The sequence below is a fragment of the Megalops cyprinoides genome, chromosome 10 (genome assembly GCF_013368585.1).
Source record: "Megalops cyprinoides isolate fMegCyp1 chromosome 10, fMegCyp1.pri, whole genome shotgun sequence".
NCBI classification, from domain to species: domain Eukaryota; kingdom Metazoa; phylum Chordata; class Actinopteri; order Elopiformes; family Megalopidae; genus Megalops; species Megalops cyprinoides.
In genome coordinates, this window is record NC_050592.1 from 21414083 (window position 1) to 21433067 (window position 18985).

At 43.5% G+C, this 18985-nt stretch overlaps 1 protein-coding gene across 3 annotated transcripts in view; it reads right to left on the reverse strand.

Moving 5' to 3' along the window:
- grb10b (growth factor receptor-bound protein 10b) overlaps nt 1-18985 on the reverse strand; it is a 70032-nt gene that overhangs the window by 11015 nt on the left and 40032 nt on the right. For 2 of the 3 annotated variants that reach the window (XM_036538884.1, XM_036538883.1), the window contains exons 4-6: nt 14231-14468; nt 13100-13241; nt 302-458 (exon numbers count right to left, since the gene is read on the reverse strand). In XM_036538884.1, coding sequence (XP_036394777.1) covers nt 302-458; nt 13100-13241; nt 14231-14468 — 537 coding nt within the window. The remainder of the gene's footprint in view (nt 1-301; nt 459-13099; nt 13242-14230; nt 14469-18985) is intronic. The other variant, XM_036538885.1, reaches the window with a different exon arrangement.

Genomic DNA, 18985 nt, shown 5'->3' on the forward strand with positions numbered 1-18985 from the left:
GCAGTATGGAGGCATTATGTCAGCTTCCACTGACATAACGTGAGACAGACTGCAGTTTTTTTGGTCCTGAAAGGAACTTCCTCTAAACACATACCTTCAAAATCCCCCTCCCCCCAAAACACACGGTTACCTTCCTACTGCCCACACAGTCAGCCCCCCACCCCCACCCCCACCCCACCCAAATCCCGGCAGTCACGGTCCCCACCCCTCCAGTGCACAGTCACCTCCCACCTCTCTCCCCTCTGTTCACACGCCCCCCACCCCCCCGGGCCAACCTGCCAGAAGACCCAGTGGTCCTTACCTAGCCCCAGGACAGGATGGTGCTCCACCAAAGCCCAGCTGTTGTCGTTCAGGCAGTGGCTCTTATACACCAGCAGCTGACACAGGTCCCGCGCCGTCATGTCAGCTGGGATTTCCACAACTTTCCGTGTACCATCCTCACTGAAAATTTTAATAATCTGAAACAGAAACCGAACACGGCATTAGACGCATACAGAGAACACGTGCACTGCATGGGATGCATACGGAAAACATACTTATTCATTATTTAAAAATCAAGCACAGTATCAGCACAACCAAACTTGTCCACAGTCCCTCAAGTCTCTCTCTCAGACGCCCCAGCCCCACCCCCTGCGCGCGCACTCATACTAACGCACACACACACAAACGCGCACAAACACGCACACACATGCACACACACACACGCACACACACACACACACACACACACACACACACACACACACACACACACACACACAAGCACACACACAAACACACGTACCTCTCAGTCCAAATAAAATCACTGCAATTCCCCAAATACAGCCCTTAATTTATGGACACAGAGCTCTCATCAGAGTCCCGTTTCCTGTTCAGACAGCATAGGCAGGGTCTGAAAGCGGGATTGAAGACCACCTGTTCCTGGCCTCCTTCTAAACAAACCCACCCCTGATAAGACCAGGTACTGCAAACGGCTCCCTTAATGAAAAATAAACAGAAATGAGCACTGCCTTGCAGAAAGTCCTGTTTCACCCCCCTCTGAGCGGTGCACTCATTCCCTCCGCTCCCGGAGTCTCGCACTCATCTGCAGCTCTCTCCTTCTTTCTCCCTTTTCCCTCCCAGGAGCGCTTCCTCCCTCGCTACAGGCAGTTTCAAAAGATAAAAGGCAAAGATTTTTTAAAAGTGAAGAAAGCTTACCTCTATGGCCCGCAACAGACAGCAGTTGGGAGAACAGGATGGCATTTTCACAGTGAGACTTTCTCCGGAGAGAGAGAGAGAGAGAGAAAGAGAGACGGTTTTGCCGTTGCTCTACACCGCTGACTGCAGAATCACTGATTCCAGCGCAGGTCCACGGTGTCGGTGTGCCGTACCTGTCACATAATCTGCCCTCTGTCTCGCTTTACTGCGCAACCCAACACAGGCCACCACTTCAGCCTAGCCAATAACTTTCCCCACAGACCCTCACAAAGGACTGGCAGCACAGGCTTTTAGGTGCCGAATCAAACCACACCTCCTTGACCAATCACATGGCTTGCTCATGCTGATGTAATCATTTCCCACATAGGCACAGAGAGAGACAGACACACACACACACCCTCTCACAGACACACACACACACACACACACACACACACACACACACACACAAACATACACATGCAAGCACACGTACACACTCATATCTAACTTCTCCTGGTGGAAACATAACTTCATTTATTTCCTCCATGGGTTTTAATCATTTCAGCAGATCATATTAAATAAAGGGGTGAAAAAAAAATCTGTAGCCTGCTTGAACCCCCTCAAATTTGCTGATGTCTCGGACTAGTTTCAAGTGAGGGCTTGTTCCTTTTTTCGAATTTTTTTCTCTCTCTGAGTTCAGCTTTGAACTTGGCTGCCAGAAAGCTCTCTGACGACCGGCCAGCACTCATTACAGCAGAGGGGAAACAGACCTGGGGGGCACACTTCGCTCTGAGCAAACATTCTTCCCCTGAAAAGAATAAAACTGAGAAACCCCCCTTGAACCCCTCTCCAAATCACCAGCCCCGCCCGCTTTTTTCCATATTTTTCTGGAATGGAAATACAACATTTGCTGTCTGACCTCTTCTTCTCACAGCTGTTTCCAGCTACATTATGGATTTGTCTCCGCTTATCAAATTGCTTCACATAGTGAATGCATGCGACCAGCCGCATGCGTACAGATGCAAACAGACGCATGCATTCGTATGAGCAAGCAAATCCACACAAGCACACGTGAACTGGGGGCAGTGGAAGCTTAACCTCTGTGAAATCATTTTGAGAGGGAGAGAGAGAGAAACAGAGAGAGAGAGAGAGAGACAGAGAGAGAGAGCATGAGTGTGTATGCATTTGTGTCTGACTATTGCTCTTTATAGCCCAATCAGGAAATGCAGGTTATGTAGCTCTTTGTTTAAGAGCATTATAACCATCGATACTCTTATGAGGAAAACCAGTCTCAGCGGGGTCAAGGGTCAAGTTTGTAGAGCGCGCTGAACACACATATTGCTATTGTTCAGATCATTACTACACCAATTAGTCTCCCTGACAATCTGTACCAGGCGTGTCCAATAATTTAACCTGTTAAAAGTACCTGCCACTGTCTGAGCTCAATTAGACATCCTCAGAGGATACACCAACAGACTGTGCAGACAAAGCCTTCAGAGACTCAGCCAAACTATAGAGCCTGTGACAAATACAGACTGTGCGGTTTCAGCATTTTAGCAACGCGAGTCACACCAGTACATCCTGTGTAGAGAGACTGAGGCAGCTGCCCAGTTAACACTGGAGAGGAAATATTCCAGAATTAATAATTAAATCTTATCCCACAGACTGAACTTGTGGCAAGTAGCCTGCCACGGCTCCCATCTCCTGCCCAAGGAGGTGGTGCTTGGAAATGGGAGAAGCTCCAGATTTTAGGCCACTGAGTTTAATGTCTGTCAAGGACAAAAACGGTCAGTAAGAAAGAACCTAAACAGTAACTCAATAATCATGAAAATAAAATAATAAAATAAAACAATCAGAGAATCAGTGAAAGTTCTGTTACACTCAATACAAAGGCAAAGATTCTAAGACTAATACTATTTTGAGGGTTGTCCACAAAATTATTTTTCTGGGATCCTAAACATGACCACAAACTGCACTATAGCCATGCACAGCTTATGTTAATGAGTCCACTGAAAATCCCCCAAAGTAGAAAAGACATGGGGGGGAGGGGTAGGGGGTTGGGGGGGGGGGGCTGTAATGGGGTTAACAGTAACCCTCCACCCTTCGACAACGCTCCCTGACCGTACCCCATTTCCTGTCCACATGCCCTCTCCTCCCTCACATTTCCTTATGACTCAACCTTGAGGCGTCCAGAGCTGCGAAGCATGCAGCGATCAGCACTGACACTCCCTCGATTAATGCAGACTAACCAGGCCTGAAACTGAGCTCGCATGGCCATCTGAAAATAAGCAAGGTTTTGCAGAGGTCCTCTTGGCCAACACATTTCAAAACTTGCTCTTTACCGAAAACATTTGGAACACTTTCAGACACTTTCTGAAACTGATTTTAAAGGAAAACAGTTAAAGAAATGATCATTCATTTCATCACAATTGAAGGCACATATATAGTGTGATTTTGCAGTTTTTTTCTGCAACATCTATACGTGTTCCACAAATAAGCATAGTAACAAAATATCATGATTGTAAATTATTTATTGGAATCTATCAATTTGGATCTAGCTGAAAAATAATTGCAGTTCCGGAACTAAAAATACCAGTTCAACCTGAGTAAATTTTTTCGTTTAATATGCATGCTATCAATTCAGTTGTTTAAAAGATATTAATATTTATATGGATCTGAAATTGACTAAATAAAATACGTTCATAAGAATGAAAACACACAAGCCAGTAGGCTAATTAGCAAGCTAGCTATATACTGTAATCAGCCCACAACTACTTTGTAGCTATCACTAGTATGAAAAATGTAAAAACTGAAGTAACACAGGCAACCATCCCCACCTCTGAGCTATCACAGGTACCTGTTCCAACAGTTACCCCTGCTCCGTGTGCATGCCTGTGTGCCTGTGTATATGTGTGTTTCCATAGGTATGTATGCATGTATGTATGTATGCATTATAATATAATTTCTAAACTCAAAAATGGGGTTATTGTAAAAAGATGGAATCATAGGCCTGGTTGGTGTATTGGTAGAAGACGTATGTTCAACTGCTTGCAAAAAATGGATGTAGGATGTAGTTAATTTACCTTTATGGCAACCTTTTTTGAGCCCATTGATCTTTCCATGTTAATCATGTAAACCTGTTTATGAGTCATGGGCTATCAAACACAACATGTGGTGCCAATTTAACTGGTTTGAAGCCCAAAGGTGACCTCTGACCTTTCAGATGAGTGACCAGGGGGTGGTCCTGTCAGCTGCCATCCTGGTCTCATATTTCAAAGATTAAATAATATTTATTTGCAAACTGCACACCCCCTATGATTTATCTGAAAAACAAAACCACCACTTTAAAATATCTTTGTTATCATAAGCTATACGTCTGCACATTTCATGAAGAGTTATTCCAGCTTTTTGTGCTTAAAATGTGAAATGTAATTTCCCCAAAAAAGATATATTTTGATGTAGCAAGTAATGTCCTGAATAAATATAAATCCGCAGACTGAAATTGCAGATTGTTTCGAACAGAGCGTCCACAAACAGGCGTTTAAAACATCCAGCATGACAGATGAATCTCATCAATAGTACCATGAAGACAAATACTCTTTATTAATTATGGTGTCAAAGTATATTTCAAGACAGATTTTCTTTGGTAACAAATAAATGCTCAACAGAGAAGCAAGAGAGAAACTGAGAAAAAGAGAAAGTCATGGCAGATATGTAGATGACATTCCTGCAGCAAATACAAAAAAATAATCCCTTCTATAAGGTACTTGCGATCTGTACACACTACAAAAACTGTCTGAGAACACAGCACAATTGGACCTTCAGTTCATAATGGACACACTTAAATGATGATTACAGTGGCCGGTTCACCACAAACATGTATTTTGTAGTCGTTTTAGATTTCACACTGTTCTTACATCACTCCCCAATTACTACCCAGTATCCTGTATAAACCCCGCCCACTACATCCATGACAACATGGTGCCCTCCATTACTACTCCAAACCCCACACTTCTACTGGAGCCCAGTTACAACCCAATATCCTCCATTAATACCCCACACCCCCATAACAACTCCACACATCTCCCCTTATTACAACCCCTGACCTACATGACATCCCATACCCCATCACTACCCATCCGACTGGCCCATTATCAGTAACGTTCTCTCTGAACATTAGACCCATGTGCTACTGTTGCCTATATAAAAGTGCCATTGATCTGCAGGGCTGGCTTCCTGCCCACGTTCTTGTTCACACCTCTTTCCTGAGGCTCTGGAGCGGCCTAGGGAAAGGCCCTGAGCCTTTCAGGGGGACAGGGTCCAGGTGGAGCTCTGTGCTGGCAGGACACCGTGCTTCTGCTGACTCAGGAGCTGAGTGTCTCAGCTGCTGCTGGTGTCTAATTATCATGTCAAAATTAGGCTTCCTCAGGCTCCTCCCATAAGTCCTTCCCAATGTTCTACCCCCAGGTTCCTCTCACTGCCTCAGCCCGACTCCCAGTGACTCACTGGCCGCAGGACTAATGTGACAGTCCAAGTGTGCTCTGTAACAAAGTCAAAGAGGGAGTTAAACTGTTTGACACTAACTATAAAAGCATTACTAAGAAAACTGACGAATATAAGTATATAAATTCACAGCAATAAAGTCTGATTTAGCACCAATATAACTAAGCTCCACTGTACCTTCTGCCACCAGAGCTATGGAGCCTGAGAGGATAGATTTAGAGGCAGGAGCCAGATATTTGCTTTTAGGTCAGCACTGATATGGAAACACAATTTATGAGTCTGCAAAAAACAATATGTACACCCAAGGCTTGTTACTGCATAAAAGAGCTTCCCTTTGACAACCAGCACCAACTTCACTGCAGTCATGGGTACACCAAAGGGCAATTTTTTTTTTTTTCATTCAATATTTATTGCTCATAAATCAGATAAAGGACTGACTGTGTATGTGTAATGTGGGATATAATGACTTTCAGCACGCATCTTTTTTTAATACTTCATGCTCTGTAATTCAGTTTCCAGCTCAGCTGCAATGAACCAGTACAAGCTGTACTGAAGCAACAGGGATAGGATGCTGAGCCACGGAGCAGAAGAGACAGACAGTCTTTAGGTCACCTCCCTCCCGTCAGCACACTTGATTAAGTTCAGCTGATGGGACGCTGTGGTTTGGCTCAACGGTGAGAGGGGAAAATCCCTCATACCTTTTTAGTATTTTTAAATTTTAAATTTAGGGAACAGATACGAATGTAATGTTTGTTACTAAAAGGATGCTGGAATGCTGTTTCACAGCAAGTGGCACATATTTCAGGGTTGAGAGATGGTTTGACTAAATATTATTGGCTTTTTGAGGCAAGCGGCAGATGCTAAAATATGGAGACTTAAAGCAAAACAAAACCACCACATATCACATCACATTTCTGACATTCAGTTCTGTGAATTATTTTATTATTTATTTGCTTTATGTATCCAGGGTCATGTACCATTTAGACGGCTGAATATTTAAATGATTCAAGATATTTAAATGATTCAAGTGCCTTAAGGGTATGATATCAGCTTTTGGGTTTTAAACTTAAGTCAAAAGTCAAATTTACTGACTACATCATTATAAGACCAGTATTACAGTCCAAAATTTGAGCCATTGAAAGACTCCTCATCCCCAGCTTTATCAGCTTTAGTCTCTGCATCAAGCACTACCCCTCTACCTGTTTGGGTGTTTGTATTAGCAATCACTATCACACACCTTACCATAAATCAGAATCCACCTAAAGCTGCATGAAAGTCCACACACTGATCAGCAGGCCAGGGTCCCCATACATCTATTCCTGAGCTAAGGTCCGAATGCCACACAGTACGCAGCACAGGACAAAACGCTCCATTGCCAAGTTCCCTCCAACTGGGATCAAAGGGAAGAGCAGCCCAGTATTTCCCCAATAGGAGGTTCTGAGTGGCCTGACGGAGGGAGAACAGAACCCCTCAGCTCCACTGAGCACGCACAAAGGGTGACATCACTACATTTTGGCTTAACAATGAAACCGTCCACAAGCAGCACCACACTGCAGTGTCTCTCTACCGTTTTCACATTGGCCAGGACACGAGCATCACATGGAAAATGGAGTGGGTCACGCGGTGATCCTGCTCATGTCTCAGCTGATAGAGGCAATGTGACGGGCAGTACACACACACACATACACACATACACACAGACACACACACACACACACACACACACACACACACACAGCAGACTGTTTACTGTAACCTCATTTCAGTGTGTTAGGTAAATGTTCTAAGACAAGATAAGAAAATGGATTGGTTAAAGGGATAGAAATTAAACACAAAATAAAGCAGTGAAGTTGGAAATGAGGATTTAATCTATCATACAGCTATCATTTCTAAAGAGGAAGCAGCAAAATGAAAAGGAAAGGAATTTATTTCATATTTAAGAGACAGAGTATACTGGGGCTTACAGTTCCCACAATGCTGTGAGAGACCTGGGGTAGAGCCAACACTAACCTCCCCCAATGTCCCTGCCCCCCGTGCACAATTACTGCCCTCTGAATCAAGCTGCCTGTCTGTATTCATTTCCCCGTTCCAAAAGTAGGACTTGTAAAAAGAGGAGAATACTGGAGAGAATATATGAATGTTTCTGCCAGGAAGAAGTGCTGCATCTCCCTCTCTCTCTCATATGAGAAAATCAGCTGTCCCACTTTTCCTCCTGAAAGCCAGGCTCGCCCGTATTCAACTGGCCAGAGTATCTCACAGTTTCAGTGACCTACATGAAGCTGCATCAGGGACTAAAATTACCTGATTAGATGGACAGCCTGTCAGCAGTGGTCCACAATGGAGCCACAAAGAGCTTCAGCTCAGGTTCTGTACCACCTCTAATGCGGTAGTAATTACCCTACTTTCTGAAACAAATTTGTCTGCATGCTGCAAAGCACATTTTGAGGTGTAACTGAGAATAAACAAACTTTATACGATTAATTAACCTTGTTGTTCAGAGGAGCTTCAATACAGAATGTATATACGATCAGTACTACAAGTACTGTTTTTGGTGAAAGCATTTGTCTTTCATTTTCTGAATTAAACAAAAAGAAGACGTTTTAAAAATTTAAATCTCTGGAAGGTGTTTTCATATATTCATTTTTTTTTTTTTTTATTAACCAAAGGCAGTTTTCATAACATCAAAATATTTTATTCATTTGGTTTTGTCTTCATGTCTTAAACATAGTTTCTCAGGTCCACTCAGATACAGCAGCTGTACTAGGCTTACAGCTCTGTAGGCACAATCCAACTTCAGTCCCATATCAGACACTCTGAGCTGTACATACCTGGAGAGGCACAATACTGTGTTTCTCACTCGCTGGTTTCTCACTGCTGTAAAACACTATTACACTCTCTGTAAATGGGGAGTCAGGTTCACAAGGTGAAGAGGATTTTCAGTGGGTGGAAGTGATGCTCTGTGGTTCAAGAGATGGGTTTAGTAGGTGAGATGTCTTTGCCTTTACACCTTTGAAGGAAGCACTGCTAATTCAGCCCTGTAGCCTCACACGCCCTTACAACTAGAGCCTTACATACCCCTCCAATAATGCAATATTTCTACTTCCCCTCAAGGGATATATTGCTCATTTTACTGAACATAGAAAACAATATTGAGGATACAAGTGTGTAAGTCTACCCTGCGCTAGCAAAGGATGGCATGAGGCATGGGCACTGATGTTATCATTACAGAGAAACTGCTGTAAGATACACCAGCTGTGAGACAGGAGCCACCCGGGACTGCGACGGACCCATGTGTTAAGGAAATAACAACACCATCAGTAACAAGGTTCTCTTTCACAGAAGGGCCCATGGTGACCTGTACTGACGTATCAAGTCAGAAAACATTATGCTCTGTGGTCAAATGACCTCTAAGGATACATCAGCAGCTGACACTGACACAGAGAAGTGTACAAGAACAATGAAGAAGGCTGTAGAAGGCTTCTTGGACTCCAAACACCAGCTGAGATATCAATCAGCCAACAGGAATGAATTATTCAGCTACAGCATGCGCTGTAGGCAGTGGGAATCTCCACCCTGCAGGCTGTCCCTGCGGACACCACAGCCTCCGCTGCCAGCACATAAAACCTCAGCTGCGTTGTCACTGCGTCTTACAAAGGCCATTTGTATAAAACATAAAACATAAAAAAACTTGAGGAAAAAGTACACTTGGCGGATGATACCCAGTGAGATTTGGGTCAGAGACTAAACTAAAGATCCAGAAATTCCTGAGTATCAGCCGGGAGGAAGCAGGCTCTAATCCTGTCCCGTCTGCATCACAACGCAGCCAGAGTAAACACAGTACCACAGAGACGCTCGCCGCATTCCACTCGTACTCTTAGCAAATATTCCATCTGAGAGAGGTCAGCGACAGTTGGACTTCATAGCTCCCAGTAGTCTGTTCTTTACCTACTCTGTGTTGTTACATACAGTACATATTATCTGTGTGCGTGCATGCGTGCTTGCATACACTCATGCACACACACAATTTTAATTTTATCTGAATTTCTTAAAATCATCATCATTCTTTCATCTAGTTCTGTTCTTGATTTCGTTCTGTCCTCTGAAGTGCTTTGGGCAGCAGAGACTGCATGAAAAGCGATATCCGAATGAAGTTTATTAAAGTTCACAGGAGTCATGGTGTACATGAGGCCAGCAGACTCGCCGGAGGGCAGCTGAGGGGAGAGCGTTGTCAGAAGAGGCGTCAGGGAGACGCGCGCCCGAAGCCAGCTCTGCGGGCCTGCGGTCTCCGTGTCTACAGCCCGTTTGGGGAGCCCAGGGGCCCGCATTTCCACCAGGGGTGACGCTGCACACCAACGGACCGCCGTCTGGGCAGGGTCTGCTGAGAAAGGGGATGTGGGATCCGCCCAGGACTTGAAAAAGATGGCTTTTGTTCAGAAGCACGCCTCTCGCCAAACATGCTGCGAGCGTGAATAAGCACCCGAAACACAGCCAATGCGAAGGCGTGAAGGCTACATGGTGGAAAGAGGGGAGTTGCCTGCTTCAGAGTCAGAGCTTTGCTGCTTTTGGTGACCAACTACAGAGATGTGAATAACGCTGCCTGCTGTCAGTCACACTAGGGCAGTCAGACCTTCTCCCAACTAGTTACGCTGTATTCTGTCCTCCACCGTTAACTTGTGCAATCTGATTAGGCAACTTGTGGTAGGACCTGAGTGGTGTTATGCTCACACTCATTGGTCTGGGAGTGGTCTTACCCTGGTCTGACACAGTTGCTCATTTAACATGAAGGGCTACACTTATGTTCTGTTGTGCTGGAATGCAATGTAATGTGATGTAATGTAATGTAATGCATTCTCTGTCTACAGGCCCTAACTCGAGTCTGACTGCTCCTGCAGGGGGTGCCCAACACTGGTCAATGAGAGGCTCTGTGGAAGTGCTGTTATTAATGTTACCCTGCAGGGCTGTCTGTCCATCCACTCCTCCTTCCAGAACCCGCAGATTCACAAAGTATTACATCTGCAGCACTGGACCTTTTTAAACCAATTAAACCATCATGGCTCATATGATTCCAGCTCATTTGCTCATTTGCTCAGTTGATTACTTCAGTAGGCAGTTCACTAATCCACAAATAATACTTTCTGATTTTTATTCTATAATTTTTTAATACATACATTTGCATTTTGGAATATGCTTGTACTGTAAATGTAGTTTAGTTTTCAACTCAACTAGGTGTGAAAGTGGAAACTTAAATCTGCATTTTGAATAAGGATGCTTGCAGACTGCATGTTTGTGCATGTTTGCTGTTCTGCTGATTACCGGCTGAGAGGTAAAATGATAATTCCTGGACATTATTGGATCTTTAACCCTTTTTTAACATCTGTATGCTGCTTTAAAAAACCCTTGCTGGAAGCGTAAGCTACGCACTGGGCTCATCTCTGCAGTTGTGCAGGATCACTGAAGTCACGCGGTGCATCACAGTGAAGATCACTGGGGAGAAGGCGCTACTCCACTGAAGCCGTCTGAACACTAGCACACACCTGCCAACTTGCATGGTGCCTTAGTGCAGCAAGATGAGGAGACCATGGCTAAGCTATCTACCCATATCCCCAGCATAACAAATATAATCTCTTCGACTGATGTGGGCTCCTGGTCACTGTAAGCAAATGACATGGCTGGTTTTGAACGCAGGCCATCGGGTTTGAGATGAGCGCAGTGCTCACTGAGCCGCTCATGGAGCCCAGCTTTAACCAGCCTGTGACCCGTACGCAACAGGACTCTCATCAGAAAACATGAGAGGGAGTTGTCATCTCCCATAACATTATTACCTTTCCTCCATAAACAGCCAAAATAAAGCCCTTCTGAGACAAATTCAATTCAGGTCAGTCACAGTGCTGGAATAAATGTCAAAGGAAGATTAAGAAGGTAATTTATTAAAATCTTGATCCCATTACCCAGAAATCCTCTGTTACAGTAAAGGCTGAGCCTGGAACATGCCCATGCAGATGTGATTAAGGATGACTTTTCTTTTCCAGGAATACACAATGCTGTGTCCCCACATGTTCATTAGAGACCCTTTACAGACAGAACCCAGACAATTCTGACCCACTCTAATTCTGGTTCTGATCTGTTCGATGAGAGCACAGTTGAAAGAATGCCAGGAATGCCATGGCTTTGGGAAATTCCAGGTTATGATCATTGTATTGTAGCATGATAATATGCACTGGGTAATGGCATGTGTATAATACTGCCGCTTGGCCACAAACAAAACTACTCCAAACATGTTGTAGTCACAGAAACAGCAGTATAATAAAGTGTAATGTTTTGTGTCATTTTGCAGGAAGCCCTCCATGCTTGACTTATGGAGTCACTATGGATAAGAGTATCTAATGGATGTTAACAATGTAAATATAATGTTAAATGAACTTATTGAGTACAATGCTCTGGATAAGAGCAGCTACTTGATGTCAGCAATGAGAATGCATTGTTAAATGTGTTCATCTTGGATGTTGCTCTGGATAAAAACATCTGCTAAGTGGCAAAATGTAATACAATGTATGTATATTATGTATTACATAACCCCAATATCATAACAAAAGACCAGACAGAAGAATTTAGACTGGATGAGTGATAACACAACCACAAACCCTAAAAATTACCCTTAAAATTACAACCCAACAACAATAACAACCCTGCAGTAATAACTTTCAAATACAAATCTCTGTGTCTCTGTAAACCGAATGACACTGACATGAGCTCTGTGGGACCGCTCTGACAGCAAGGGTGGGGCATGCCGCTCTGATCCTGCAGAAACCTGGGGAAAGTTCAGGCTGTCTGTGGGAAAGCTGGGCCCAGGCAGACAGAAGAATGAAACGCTGGGATGGAGGCGTCAGCAGCCAATCACAGGACGAGGCCAGCAGAGGACAAAGGGAGAGACGGAGGGAGGGAGGGAGGTAAACCACTTCCTCAGGGGAGAGACGTTTGCTCTCAGTGTCTCTCTTCAGGGGTTTACTGATGGACACCAGCCTTTGCTGCGACTGGGACACAGAAATTACACTGGCCAATTGTGTCTGAGTGATTGTGTGACCTATGTAAGCGCATAACTGTGTCTCCAAGGACTCAGTTTCCAACCAGCAAAATGCACAAAGCCTTCAAACATTTCTTCATGCAAAGGGCTTTAAATCACTGACAGCTGAATAGTGACCTTTCTTTCAGTAAATTAGCACCGCCAAACCACAATGATCTTGAGGAGGTCATTATGCTACAGGACTCATAATGTCATCCTCCAGCCCTGCTCACTTTGAACACTGACCATGAACTCTGATGAGAGCTTTGAGTTGGATTACCCACAGTTCCCCACTGACCTCCATACTGGAAGACACAACTCAAGCGTGACGGGGGGTGGGGGGGGAAGAGCTCTTACGTGCTTGCCGGAGGGCTGACACTGAGGCAACGAGCCTGGGCCGAGCACAGGGGAACTGGCCGGGCTGCATAGCTCTGGAAAAGGGTTTGGGATCGCAGGCAGAGATGAGGTCCGCAGCTGCTGCTGCTCCTCCTGGAGTCTCCTGTAGGGGGCGGCAGAATACAAATCTGTCAGTAGCCAACCGAAAGACGGCAGAAGTAACATCTTGTCCCTGGATGCCAGAGTATGGGTCAGAGAGAGGCTAACATTGGATCAGACTCATCCTAGGGCCAGACCTTACCAGGGAGGGGACAAAGGCCAAAAGGTCACTAGAGGCCCTACAAAGGCTCTGATGTTTTTTTTTTTACTAAAACAGAATAACCCACAAATGAAGCTTCTTTAACAAGGCCTTGATGAGCCTAGACTCTGACTACTTCTCAAGGGCAGATCTGACTCTTTGCTAAACCCAAACTCTCATTAGAATCAAAGCCACACTACAAAAGTATCAGCAGCACTGAGCTTCTAATTACAAGCAATGTCCATCAAAAAATTTAAACCAGTTTTCTTCATTTTAGAGTGGAGGCCAAAAACTTCCACAGCGTCTCTTGTAATAGCCTGCAGGAGCAGAGATGTTTTGTCATTCAGACGCGGATATAGTATATTTCTGCAGACAGGTTTCTTATTTGCATCTCACTAACAGGTCCTTTTTTAATACGAAAGCTAAAAGCAAAAACTTCAGAGACAGCTACATGTAAACTGAAGTGGAGTGTGACCACAGTGAATAAGGACCTCCGAATGACTTGAGTCAACAAAATGAACACTTATTTGTATGCAAACTACACTCTGGTATTCACACTGTACCAGTGCATGCCTGTATAGAACGATAGAGCAATACAGCAATCTCTAAGAGACACGACTGACATACAAACTGAGGACTTAATCACAGAATGAGCTCCACCCACTGAATGCAGATACCTGTGTGCTGCATCTAGCTTTCTTCTGTTAAAAAGCAATTGGTGATGTGAATGTTAGCTTCCCCACGAACGTGAGTCACACAGGAATAACTATAATAGAATTTTTCATCACGGTTACTCAGATTAAGGGACATGAGAAACGCAGGAGTGAACGGCGGATCTGGCAGCAGGGCCCTACCTCACCGCAAGGATGTGCATGGGCTGCGAACGTCGAACCTTCTGCCAGGGAGACGTGGGCTGCAGCAGGGCGGGGCCCGGGCAGGGCGGGGCGGGGCCCGGGCAGGGCGGGGCGGCGCGCTGCGGCTGACCGTTCTGCAGGAGGGGCACGGATTCCGACTGCACGCTGCACGCTGAATACAGACTCTCGAAGGAGGAGTTCATGTCGTTCACCAAGGCCTCAAGGTCTACATCATCTTCTGCAAGAACAGAGGGCACACATGCACGCACGCACACACACACACGCACACACACACACATACACACACACACAGTGCAAATGAATGTTTTTTGCTTGTCAGAAATATTGTGAGTACAGCTGAAAATGTGGCAATAGTCATGCACCATGTGGAAACACTCAGTGGACCACAAGCGAGTCATTCCTTTTAATTTGTACAAAACTTCTCACACAAGAGCTAAAAGCTGTGAACTGTGGCAGGAGCGGTTAGAGGCTGCACAGAGTTAACGAGCACAAAGAGGAAACAACGGGGAAGTCAGGGACAAACCAAACAGAGGTCTTTAATCTAGACTTTTCAATCTGATAAGTGATGTCACCATTGACTGCAACACGAGATGCTGCAAAGGGGCACTGTGCAGGACGTAGTGTCTTACATGACCTTTTCAGAACACTATCCAAATCTGGATTTTTCTGGATTTTCCTGTACCCTGATTGCAAACTCTGATTAGACATGCTATCTAAAATCGTCATTGCGGTGGATTGTGACTGACTGGTTAGAGTGACAGTGAGAGAGAGAGATTGGTCACTATGACCAATAAAATGCATCTCTGTCTGGGGAGGAGGGGGCGGGTGGCTGCAGAAGGTCGAAACTGATTCCCTCTGCTGGAACAAGCAAGGAATGAGAGTGAAATTAGAAACAGTGCCTGTTCCTGAAAAGTTCCTCTACTGGGAGTGAACTCAGAAGAACTAAAGAAATGAACTGACCCCAACCCTGAAGCAGTGACCTTTTTCCATCTGTACAGCAAATTAAGCCTGAAAGGACTGGAAAGAAAACCAAGCCCAAGACAATTAAAAGAAACTCCTAAAATGTTTAAAAAGTCATACTACAGCACTAGGATACACCACTAAATTGCTGAATCAACCCAAGGTTCTAAATATTACTATTGATCTATATTAAATGGTATTTCATGGGCCAGGACAGCAACAGACCTACAAACGGGAACACATAAACTACAAAGCAAAGTACTTTGGCTATTCAACAAAGAGCACAACACCATGTAGTGAATATAATGATGCCGTTTGGATATTTTAATCCTTATAAATGGGAAGCAAATAAAAAAGATGGCAAAAGAACAGCTCATACCTCCATTCTCTGAACACTATTACAGTAGATCTGTACAAGATGTTTCCTGTAAAACTGCTGTTACTGTGAACACTGTGCATAAAACCCAGTGGGGGAAGCTTTCATTTCCCATAACAGTAAGTTGAAAATGTTGTCATCTTACATCTGATTCCCATATATTTGGCTTTAATTACTCAGAATGAGAGAAGCAATGAAATGTATGCAGTAAATATTGACATTCTTGTTCTGTTAAGGTTGTGAGGTGCACATGTATATTGCACTGTGCGAGTGCTGCTGGTTGATACATTCACAGTGCTGAAACGTATTGCTGACCCGACCATCTACCTCCGGAGGACAGAGCAGACACCACAGCACGGACATCCCAGCTCTTCTCACAGCATTGTGATACAGTTACCATGGCTACAGGGAAGTCCTGTCATTGGCTAACATACAAGGACAGTCTCATGCTATACACTAGATTTGAACCAATGACCCACTTCCCACCTCAGTCATCACTTCACTTTTTTCACTTGAATTATTTTGGCATTTCCCAATGTTTGAAACAAACAGCAAGGGATAACATTCTATAAATATTCACCTCCATGCCCTGTCAAGTTAACTTCTTTCACAGAATTTGCATACTGCAGTTCAAAATCACACCACTAGGAGTCACAATATCCTTTTAATATCTAGAGTTCCATTCCGCACAAAGTCTATTTCCGTATTTACCTGAAAAGTCATTCATTTTGAAATGTAAATATATAAATATTTTAAAATAAGTTCATACTTTCTGCAATACAAATCAGTGATATAATTAAGATAATATTATAATAAACCTATAAATTAAGGTTCACCCAATATAAATCATTCATGACTTATTTTAATCAAAAAATAGTATTTTTTATCGTTAAAGATAATATAAAGGTTCTTTTAATGATGAAAATTACTATCTTTGATTAAAATAAGTCATAAATGATTTCTTTTGTAACTGCCAAAATTGTGTTTTACGTTAAAAATATTCATATTAAAAAATATTGTCTCTACCCTTAAACCAGCATGCAAGGCAACAGATACTGAAACCATCCCTTCAGAAATTAGATTGGAGATCTCAGGAAATGTATACAGTGGAGGTATGCCTGTTCTTATAACCCTGGGCCAGGATGGGTTTAGATGTCCATCACAAGGGAAATAAACAGTAAACCACAAATACTCCTGTTTACTGATGAGTTGTGTCCCCTGTCCCGCCCCTGCCACCAGGACTGTGACCTGTGACATTTCCTGAAAGCGTGATAAGTAACTGGCCCTATAACAAGTGGCTAATCTGTCAGTATTAGAGACAGGTAAGCCTCAGTCTACTTACAGATCCTGGAGAGTTAAAGGCACAGATACCTACAGCATGCTATCATGCTAACCTTCTAAAACACAGCATTCTCTATGGGCCATAAGATACCTGTGTCTGTGCTGTGCACTTTCCATAGTAAAACTAGTAAAACCGGAAGTTGTTCTCCACACTCGCAAGCATAAACACACAAGATTACATTACAGTTACATTTAGTCACTTAACAGACACTTCGATGCAAAGTGACTTCCAGTAACTTTGATCCAGAGGTCTTACAAGAAGTTTAGACTAAGAGATTAACTGATGCTAAATCTCCATCAAACAGCAGGTGTGAGGCACAGGCCAGGGTGAAGTGGGGTGTAGGAAGAGGCCAGCACCATAAAAGTTCACCTCCAGCCAGCACAGGCTGGAGAAAGAGCTGCCACCCCTAACAGGTTCCACAGCCTCCCACAGTATGTGCAAAGGAGTGGACAAAGTTTTCCTGTTCACCCAAATAGGGAGAATTTCCAAAGCTCCAGTGTGGCCTTAGGGTCATGACCCATCCAAACACCTTCACTGAGTTATTCAGAAGTAATACAGAAGTAATAAGCCCAAAAATGAAGATTTATAATTTTTAACCTCATCCTCATCTTATTTCCAGCATCCAAAGGACTGATGACACATTCATTTTTATAAAACCATTGCTAATCAGGCTGATCCTCTTGATAAAAAGGCTTTAATCACTTTATTCATTTCATCTATGTGCAGAGGTCAACATTTTTCTTACTGATCTGTGATGTCATTAAAAAATATGTTATCCAAACTACATTGGGCAAGTCAACAAAAGAAGACACCAATATATCATATAAATGAATCACAGTTACATTCAACTACATTCTGTATTATCTGAAAATCATTTATTTGGATAGCAGATGCCTATAGCTCCAAATCAAAGCTCTAACTCTAAATCAAGCTTGATTTAGATTCACTTTTACACACCACCCATTCATACTGCTGATGGTTTATTGAAGCATTCGGGTTAAATAGCTTGCTTTGAATAACTTTAGCAGAGCTCCATTTGGGATGTGAATCCTTTCAACCCTTTCGGCAACAAGTCTAGTGCCCTTACCATTGTCTTATATTTCCCCTCATCCCCCAACCCATGTGACTCAAACCCACAGCCTTCTGGAGACCTCAGCCTACTATAACTTACTCCTGCAAACCCCTACACACCTGTGAGAAGGACAGGTGTTGTAAAGATCTCCAAAGGAAATGCAAGGAAAGATTAGATGTAAAGGCACCAGGCCTTAGGCAGTTCTGTTGCATCATAGAGGATGCAGGTTTATTCATCAATGGAGTGTTACACACACACGCGTGCACGCAATCTCCTCACAGCCAAATCTCTTTTTTTATGCATAACAAGACACGTGTCATAAATAAAATGCCCATAACTAATGAATTCTAAGGGCTTAAACAAGTTATATACATGTTAAGAGCCATTAAAAGGCTATTCCGACACAGGAAAAAGCCATTCTCAGAGATCATAAATCAAAGCACACGGTGTGGGTAAAAGAATTGAGACAATGCACCAGTACATTCCAGGGAGACTACAGGAGTTCTGTGACATAATAAGCCTAAAACAAACAAGCAAAAAACAAAAGCTTGGTCATGCTAGGCCTATGCATGAGGCTTGTTTTGTTGTAGAATGCGTTATGCAGCAGCTAAGGACTTGGGGCAAAAATGTTTCATTTATGTAGAATGGTCCTGATTCTAACTCAGTATTTGACAGTGTGTGTTATATTTCTGTCATTAGTGTCCAGATAAAGAAGAATAAGACTTGTATACTGAACTGAATAGATTTAATCCAAGCATCCCTTGCGTGACAAGAGCTACGATGTGGACCACTAACCATAACAACATTTTGGTCTGGCAGCTACAGACCATCGTAACTATGGTACAGCTACAGACCATCGTAACTATGGTTTCTAACACCTACAGACTGCTTGTTGATTTTCCTGTTTCACTTTCTATTGTCACCTTCTTACCTTCTATTGTTGAATACCTGCAATATAAATTAAGATTTAAGATGATCTACTTG